This window comes from Hakea prostrata, chromosome 7, assembly GCF_041222555.1.
Source record: "Hakea prostrata isolate BN-2017 chromosome 7, UWA_Hpros_2, whole genome shotgun sequence".
Lineage (NCBI taxonomy): Eukaryota > Viridiplantae > Streptophyta > Magnoliopsida > Proteales > Proteaceae > Hakea > Hakea prostrata.
Genome location: NC_142606.1, coordinates 41,679,792 through 41,689,644, shown reverse-complemented (window position 1 = coordinate 41,689,644; position 9,853 = coordinate 41,679,792). Strand labels below are relative to the sequence as shown.

The 9,853-nt window shown below is 38.4% G+C and overlaps 1 protein-coding gene across 1 annotated transcript; it reads right to left on the bottom strand.

The window, feature by feature from the left end:
* Window positions 1-486: 486 nt before the first annotated feature.
* LOC149011200 (receptor like protein 27-like) lies at window positions 487-4,117 on the bottom strand. Its single transcript, XM_089164187.1, has one exon. It carries the CDS (start codon window positions 3,994-3,996, stop codon window positions 697-699), a length of 3,300 nt encoding a protein of 1,099 aa, XP_089020313.1. The 5' UTR covers window positions 3,997-4,117; the 3' UTR covers window positions 487-696.
* Window positions 4,118-9,853: the final 5,736 nt, after the last annotated feature.

The following is a 9,853-nucleotide window of genomic DNA, read 5'->3' as shown; positions in this document are numbered from 1 at the left end:
AGTCCCCTAGCATTGATTTTCATGCATGGCAAAATCTTCTTTTTATGCCTTTTGCACTAACTTTTTCTCTCTCCTTTTGAACTCTAGGGTGGCCGGGTCTTCCTCTTGTTCATCCAACTCCAGATGTTTGATTTCCGGACCCCCCCCCCCCGGTAGCTCAACTTGAATAGTCCACGTTTGCCTTCTACTCGTACTCTAGGTTTGCAGACCTGAAACAATGGGTTATAGTCTGGCTGTCGTATTTGGAAATGCAATCAGAGGTTCTATAAAATTTCTAAAGGAGAAAGTAATTTGTAAATAAATTTTAAAGTGGCCTTGGTGGGTCCCACATCAACCCCGCCCAAATTTTTGGTAAAGAAGCATCAGGGGATGTGATCCAAACTCGGGAAAGTTAAGCTAGGAGCTTAGAGTGAATCAATATGAAACACGTTAATAAACATCACCCTTCCACAATATGAAAGGGATTTTTGGAATTTATAAGACAAAAAATGAGGACTTTTAATGTAATATATTGATACAGTGTACTGTAGTGCAATTTTAGGTGTGTGTGTCTTTGGAAATTTTCCATAGAAAATATAAAACATAGATACATTTGAAGAGGGCTGAAAATCTTACTCAACCCAAAGATGAGTACAGACAAACATACAAACATAATAAAAGAAAGCAAATACAAGAAATTTCATTGTGGAAATGGATTCACTTTCCTCTATTATGGCGTTTGGTTTTCCTTGACCATTTGCTCTGTTTGGACACCACAAGCCTAGAAATGAACTTAGAACATCTGTTTTTTCTCCACAGTAACTCTCGTCCAATAACCAATCCAATTATAACACCGGAGCAATATCCTGCCAACGCAAACCTCCAATCAAACAAACATGTTTCATCATCATCAACATCATCTCCTTTTTGGAACGTTGATGTGGGAGGTAAAACTCCGCACTTCTTTGTCAAAGGAAAACCACATAATCCTGCATTTCCCTCATAGGAAGCATTTGAAAAAGTGTTGAATTGGCTCCCTTGTGGAATAATTCCTGTTAAGTCATTGTAAGATAGATTCAAGACTGCAAGGAACGTCAAACCTGCTAATTGCATCGGGATTTCTCCAGAGAGTGTGTTTCTTGAAAGATCTAGTGACTCAAGTCCCCTTAGTTTTCCCATCGAAGATGGAATATGACCTGCTAGGCTATTTCCAGACAAGTTGAGTACTTTCAATGCTTTTAAATTTCCCAATGCATCCGGGATTTTTCCTACAAAGAAGTTGTTGGATAGATCAATGGTGGTGAAGGTGGTTAAAATTTTCTGCATCTCCAAGTGTATTCCCTTCTCATTAATCGCAATCCTATCTTGATAATATGCAGAAGCATTTGTACCATAGTAATGCAAGTCAGATGTATCCTTGTCAAACATCATACCCTTCCAATGACTAATGTATTGCAATGGTAAATCTCCAGTAAAATTATTAAAAGAGAGATCAATGACATGTAGGCTTGCAAAGGGACATGAATGAGGTTGGACGAGTTGAGCAACGAGACCACCAAATTTGTTGGACCTTAGAACAAGAACTTGCAACTTAGGGAGTTTTTCCAACCAATGAGGAAAGGTACCATTCAACTGGTTGTCTGAAATATCCAATACGGTGAGTAACTTGCAGTTGCCCAGTGATCTTGGAATTCCTCCTTGAAAATTGTTTTTGTTGAGTTTGAGGGTATGCAAATTGCACTCATCTTTGAATAAATCAGGAATGGGTCCTTGTAATCTGTTTTCTTCCAAATTTAGCACGCCCATATTACTTTTGCCAAGGCATTTTGGAATGCTGCCACTCAATTTATTCTTGGACAAATCCAAGATATCAAAGTTTCTTACTTTGCAGATTGAGGAAGGGATTTTTCCAGTTAATTTGTTGTCTGAAATTGAAAAGAGATAGGTGGTTTCAGAGAGAAGGGAAGTGAGATTCCCTAATATATGGGAAACAACCTCAGTATCAAACTCATCAAATGTTTGGGGAGAGCATGGTGCAGATGATTGACATTCTTGTATCATGTTTAAGTGAAGATCAAGTATTGTAAACATGTTGATGGAATGATCAGGTAATGGCAATTCTAGACCGTTGAACATGTTGCCAGAAAGGTTCAGCTTGCTCAAATTCTTTTTCCATATCCATTTGGGTATCTCACCACCAAGTCTATTACCACCAATATACAGAGCCTTTAATTCCTTGATATCCTTAAGGAAATCTGGGAATTTTATAATTCTATTGTCAGAAAGGTCTAGACTAACTAATTCCTTCTGATTCTTGAGGAAATTTCTTGGTAATTCACTGATGTTGCAAGTATGCAAACTCAAGTAAGAAATCTGAGCACTGACAAAATTGATGTCACCACTATGATTATTGCTAGGGAGACCATCATAGGAAAGATTTCTATCTTCTTCTAAGTAGCTAAAGTCATTGAGTGAAAGGTCAAGGTATTGAATTGTACCTTTAATCTCTGAAATTGATCTCATCAGGTCTTCTCCTTTCAAATGGTTGCCATTCAAAAATAGTTGTAGTGAGAAAGAAGATGAGATGTTGTGAATAAGAGGAGGCTCATTTATCACTCCGTTGAATTGGTTATTGGACAAGTCCAACAACATTGATGGGGAAAAGAACAATGAAGAATGGATGGGCCCTTGGAGTAAGTTGTTGCCCAACCCTAGTAATTTAAGATTGGAGGACCTACCCTTGAAAAAGTAATCAGGAATTTGACCACTCAGACTATTGTATGAAAGATCCAACCATTTAAGCTGGGTAAGATTAGCAATGGAAGGAAGGATTGGCCCAGATAAGTTACAACTCTCGAGATATAAAACCTCCAAAAATTTAAGGTTCCCAATTGAACTTGGTAACAACCCTTGGAATTTTGTCTTGCTAGCAATCAAATATTGAAGAGTGGTGTTTATTTGAGGGAATTCAGGCAAATGAACAGAGAGGAGAGGGTTATCAGATAAGTCTATATAACTCAACTTGGGTTGAAGAAAGAAACTGCTTGGGAAATCTCCATACAATCCACAATCGGAAAGAGTAAGGATAGTGAGAGAAGTGAGGTTCATCAAAGAATTCGGTATCATGGAAGTAAGATTCTCGTTTTTGTGAAGGTGTAGCTCTCTTAGAGAACGAAACTTCGAGATCGATGCATCTGCAGGACCTGTAAGTGAACATTCAGCCAATGACAACACTTGAAGGTTAGAGAGTGCAGATGATAAGTGATGACACCAATGCCTATTTATTTGAGCAGACAAATTCACCCCATCAAGACGGAGTTCTCTTAACAGGGTTAAGGTTTGGACAAACGCTCTCAAATTTGGGATTTCAAGTTGAAACAAACCCCTCCTTTGAGAGAGGTCAAGTGAAACCAACTTGGTGAGATTTGAGATTTCAGATGGGATTTGGCCCTGAAAGTTATTCCAAGAAAGATCAAGAGAAACCAACTCAGTTAGATTTGAAATTTCAGATGGGATTTGGCCCAGAAAGTTATTTGAAGAAAGATCAAGAGATACCAATTGTATAAGCTGTGACATTTTTGACGGGAATGGTCCTGAAAAAGAGTTAGCTGAGAGGTTGAGATGCCGTAATCCAGAGAGTCTTACAAAGCCTGATGGTGCAAAGTGTTCAAAACTGTTCCTTGAGATGTCAAGCATTTGAAGTTGAAGGAGACTGAAGAGGGTACTATTGGAATGGATGGAACCATTGAGCGACGAATTGAAGAGAGCAAGGCCAACTACATGACCAGTAGTGCCATCGCAAGAGATGCCTTCCCAGAAGCAGCAATCAGTATTTGGCTTCCACGAGTTGAGAGATGAAGGATAGTTGGTAGAGACACTGGAGTGCTTTTGCTTAAATTGAAGCAAAGCAGAGCGCTCATCATGAAGACATAAATAAGAAGCAGGAGAAGGAGAAGGAGAAGAAAGGAAACAAGGCTGAAACAGAACTAGTAAGAAAAGAAGGAATTGGCAAGACATACTTCCTTTCTATTTCTTCAAAGGAACTAATTAAAAAAGGTTTGGGTTTTGTAAATGTTGGACGATTGATGCATGAAGGAGTTCATCTTGCCACTTATTTATAGACAAACCATGAGACAATCTTTAAGAAGAATCCTAATAGAAACGCTTTGTTTGTAAATACAGGATATATTATAAATTATATCCATTTTCTAAATCTATGAAGTTAAATAGTATGTAAATACGGGATATATGAAGTTGACTTGATTTATAGAGATGAGGTCAAGAAGAGAAGGAGATGAAGATGGAACATTCATGAAGCGCCTAACTCATCAAGTCTAGGAAGAACGGAGACTTTTCCTGAACGTGAAATGTAAGGGGTATAATATGAGAAATAATAAATTATGATGAAGATTAGTCACATTCAGTCAGTCATATATAAATAAATTTCAAATTGAATGTCTGTTTCAGAGAAGAATCTTATTAGTAGATACGCGTTGCATGGGTTTCAATCACTGGGGCTATTTAATATGAAGAGGTCCCGTCTCCCGTGAAGGAGAAGAAAAGAAACTAGTGCATCTAATAATTGACGGTGACTTTGCCGGGCTATTCCCACTCTTTGGCCCTACACTTTTGTGGTTGAGAAAGTCATTAGTGAGTTGAAGATGCCTTACCTAGTCGGTCTGAGCTTTCAAATTTCAGATTTTCACACGGTTCTTTTAGAGTGATAACAATAGATTTATTTTTCTCTGGTTGGATGCATGAGGTTATACATTTCCCTTATTTTCTCCTACTTTTTGGTCCCCTACACTTTTATAGTAGATGTGAAGGAGTAAAAGTGACAACCAGGCGTCTACAAATCATATACAACTTGAGAAACTACGACTATATCAAAGTGAGGAAGTTTCATGTGCACTGACCGACTCAGTCACCGTAAATCAAATTAGATGGCTGGGCCATTATTTCCTCAAATCCTGTTCAGGCTAAGTGTGGGTTAGGGGGAATTGGGGTCGTCAGGACCGAGTTTACATGCATCCCTAGTTGTGGTTGGAAGTTACATCCTCTAGAGTTAAGATTGAGGCCTCAAGCCCAAACAGAGGCTTCCCAATTCTATCTCTAATATATTATACAATTTGTTGTTCCATTGGCCTAAAATGAAGGGATTTTTGTTCGCGGCTGCGCGGATATCCTCCGCGCAGCCCTAGATTTTTGACACTTGTTGAGGAATTAATCTAACGGTTTCAGTTCATTAATGTTGTTTTTTAAATTTAAGTTCTTTTGCAATTTGCAACTTCACCCCCTTGATTCAAAGAAAATTCACAAAAAGGCAAAATTTGGGACAAATAGGGCACGACTCGAATTCATTTGCCCTAGTCCATGCTCTCTTCCATCGGCGGTAACCCAATCCATGTTCTCCGGTAGGTGAACGTCTAGATCGAAGTCTTGCTTCTTCGTCTTCGGTGATTCATTCTAACATGATGAACCTCTCTGCTCGAACTTAAGTGATTTTTAAGCTTCTTAATCTCTCTTAATCTCTTCCTGAGTTATAACATACTTAGGTTTCCAAGCCAAAAATCCAAGTTCCTAATTTTCTTCCGGGTGCAACAATTTAGGCTGAAGGCTTTTGGATGATCGCGTTTTGAAACTCCCACATATGGATTCTGATCAACAGATTGATAGTGATGAATTGATAATGCAGGGAATCAAAGATAGAGTTCAAGAGCTAAGAGCTAAGAAGATGGAGACAAAAAGTAAACGAAGAAGCATATGTGAATTTCAGTTCATTGATGATTACCCAGAAAACATTCAACTTGGAATATTTCTTCTGCCTTCTACCAAAAAGAAAAATTGGAATATTTCAGTTTTTGTGTTCATTTAACGACCTTCTATTTCCGTTTTGATTCATAAATTTACATAGAATCCATCTATAATATCAATATCAAATTAAAAGTAGAAAGGTGTTTTATTATGAGTTCACTGTGTTGTGTTGTGCTACCCTGAAGGTGAAAATCATTTCATTTATTTTCTCCAATCGAAACGGATGGATAGTAAAAGGAAAACTATTAACAAGAACTCATCCAGTACCCTAAATGGAAGAATCATGATCATCTCAGAAGCGATTACCAACTTTGATCGGTTGAGGAAGTTTGCTGTTTGTTCAAAATAAGAAATTCCATGTGATAAGCATCTCGATCTTCCTGAAAACCTCGATTTTCCTTTGACAAACCCTAGAACCCCAGTCAATAGAGGGGTTACAACGGTGAATGCCGTGAAATTGTGGGAGTGAAAGTGTAAATTTAATAACTTAATTGTATTCGGATTCTAATTTACTGTTTTGACCTCAATAAGTACCGTTGATATTTACACCTGCCATGTGTCATCATATTGAACCTGCACAGAGGATATCCGTGCAGGTGCGAAAAAAAATCCAAAATGAAGGTGTTGTCATTGTTGGCAACTTAAGTGGGCTTTGATATGGTACAGCAACACACAAAAAGGTTTCGAGAGAAAGAATCAAATTCAAATAAAGAAAACTCAAGAATCCCATTTTTGAGGGTCTCTATCCAGTTTTGATCAACCTCTTCATCGGATGGTCATCCAGTGTCCGTTGAGCCAATTTTTGGAGGAGAGCTTCACGACTTCTTGATCTTCAAATCCAACGGTGGGATTGTTCATTGGAGATCTCTAAGTTAGTCCGATTTGTACGTCAAAACACTCCTTGTTTAAGTCAGATAGGAACTCTGAGTTTGATTCAAACTCTGAGTCCAGTTTTGATCAACCTCTTCATCGGATGGTCATCCAGTGTCCGATTGAGCCGATTTTTGGAGGAGAGCTTCACGATTTCTTGATCTTCAAATCCAACGGTGGGATTGTTCATTGGGGATCTTGAAGTTAGTCCGATTTGTACGTTAAAACACTCCTTGTTTAAGTCAGATAGGAACTCTGAGTTTGATTCAAACTCTGAGTTAAATTAATCTATAAAAGGAGAGCAAACTCCAGCAAAAGTAAGGACGTTTTGAGGAGCTTGGGAAGAGAGTGGAGGTCGAACCAGAAGACGTTGGTTGGCTTTGGAGATCTGAAGCTTGGGAATAAAAGTTGCCGTTGAAGGAAGTCTTTTGTTTTGCTGAACAAGAAAGAAAGTGAAAGAGAAGGAAGAAGAAGCAGCAGAAGAAAAGAAGGGAACATGGTTGTGGTTACTTGCTTTCAAGAAAGATAAAGGGTTGTTGTTAGCCTGTCTGAAAAGTGCAGCAGAAGTGTGGTGGGCCCATAACCCAAGAGAAACAAGTATTGTTACCATGTATCTCACACAAGTTGAGGTAACCCGTATTCACAAGTTACTGTCTATTATTTTCTAGGTTATGTTTAATGATGAAGAATCTAGCTCATGAATGTAATTTGGGGAACTTGAATTATTGGTTTACATTGTGACCTAGCAAGTTGGAGCTTGTCTAGGGGGTTGGGGTTGGTGCCCTTGTCTGAATTGCATTTTAGACTATAGCAGGGATTGGTGTTCCTGGACTGTTGTAGCAGTCAAAATATCTAAGAGTGTATTGAGTAATATACGAAACGTTAGGTAGGTATTATTCCGTGGATGTAGGCAATTTGGCCGAACCACGTAAACTCTGGTGCATTGCGTTTTTTGTTTATTTTTCTTTGTTGCACATATTGGAGTGCCTTGATTGCAGAGTGGTGGTACACTGTCTGGTAGACCCAGTCACATTGTGGTGAATTTTTGAAGACACTGATTCACCCCCCCCTCTCAGTGTCAATCTGGGAATAAAAATTGGTATCAGAGCCCAGGTTCCAGAGAAGAGAAGTGTAACCATTTCGGGATTTGATCAGAGAGTTTGTAAAAATGGCCACAAGTGAAGGCAGCTCCAAAGACTTTAGGAACCATTTCAAAAGGAGAAGTCTTTTGACTAAGAACGAATGCTACTCCTCTGAAGAAGAATCAGATGAAGACAATGACTTAACTAAGAACGAATGCTACTCCTCTGATGATGATAATGAAGACACTGAAGGTGAAATTGATTATGTTGGTGAATTGTACTTTGCCTTGCTTGATCTCAAAAAGGAAAGGAAGAAAAATAGAGAAATGAAGAATCAAATTGAAAATTCTGAGACAACAATCAAGGAGTTGACTGTCACAATTAGTGAATTGGAACATGTTATAAATGATTCATCATCTTACCTCTCTCTCAAGTGTGAAGAGTTTGAAGAACTTGAGAAAGAAGTTGGAAGGTTAAGATTAGAACTTGAAGGAGAACAAAAGAGGAGTTATTTAGAAGCTACCACATCATCCACTCCAGTTACATTGAACTTTAAGGACAAGACAGTTGAAAATCAAGTGACAGAGACTACTCACTTTACTTCTACTTGGGGAAGAGATAAGGTACTAGATGAGATCTTGAGTGTTCAGAGGTCACCTCATATTAAAACTGGTCTTGGATACTCAAAGGGGGAATGTTCAAATGTAAATAAGACCAATGGAAATAGAAATACAACAAATCCAATGAGTCTTGATGAGGAGCACCAAAATAATCCATATATTGGGAAGACCAAGCCAAAGATGAGTAAAGAAGGCTATACTGGAGCTTATCATAAAACATTTAATGGTCAAGGCTTTAATGGGTATTGTTATGGATGCAATAACTTTGGACATAAAGTGGCAAACTGTAGAAGACAAAACAAGGTTGTGGCATTCAACAACATAAACAGATTTGCTCCATTGGATAAGGTTAAAATAGAATGCTTCAGGTGTTTCAAGTTAGGACATATTGCAAGGTATTGTTGGACTGCTCTTCCTCCACAGAAGGAGATAAACCTTCCCCAAAAGCTAGCTCAAAGACATGCACAAACAATTCAAAGAAAATCGAGGGAACCTATTGATGTATCAGATAAAGCAGTTTGGGTTGAGAAAGGACAAAAAGGAAAAATGATAAATTCCTTGGTAGTTCAAACAGCTTTCAAGGCTCATAGTAGTGAGGCACCTTGGATTCTTGATAGTGGGTGTTCCACACATATGACAGGTGACAAGAATAGGTTCTCAAGCCTTGATGTAGTGAAAGGTGGTTCAGTGAGATTTGGCAACAATTATGGGGCCAAGATTGAAGGTAGAGGCTCAGTTAAGCTGGATGAAGGAAAGTTAAAATCCAATAATGTTCTATATGTGAGTGGGCTCAAACACAATCTTCTTAGTGTGAGCCAAATCTGTGATGGTGGATATGAAGTTCTTTTCACTAAAGAAGGTTGTGAAATCAAGAAGCCAAAAAATGGCAAAGCAGTGGCTTTAGGAACCAGAACAATCGGAAATTTATATGTCTTATCAAACAGGTGCATGGTGAGTCAAGAGGATGAAAGCTTGTTATGGCATAGGAGATTGGGGCATATAAATTTCAAGAATCTTGCCAAGCTCAGTAAAAGGGAAGTTGTGAGAGATCTTCCAAAGATTAAAAGGCCTTCAAATCATGTATGTGGTCCATGTCAAAAAGGGAAGCAAACTAGAGCCACTTACAAGCCCAAGGAGTATCACATATGCAACTCCCTTGATTTAATTCACACTGACTTATGTGGTCCTATGAGAACAGAAGCTTTTGGAGGAGAAAGGTACTTCATGCTTTTCATTGATGAATGCACAAGAATGACTTGGGTATCCTTTCTAAAAGAGAAGACACAGGCATTGGACAGCTTTATAGCTTTTAAGAAGCTAGTTGAAAATGAAACAGGGAAGACTATAAAATGCCTAAGATCAGATCAAGGTAAGGAATATACATGGAGAAAATTTTCAGAATTTTGTAGTGAGCATGGCATAAAAATCCAACATTCAGCTGCTAGGACTCCACAACAAAATGGAGTAGTGGAAAGAAAGAATCGAACT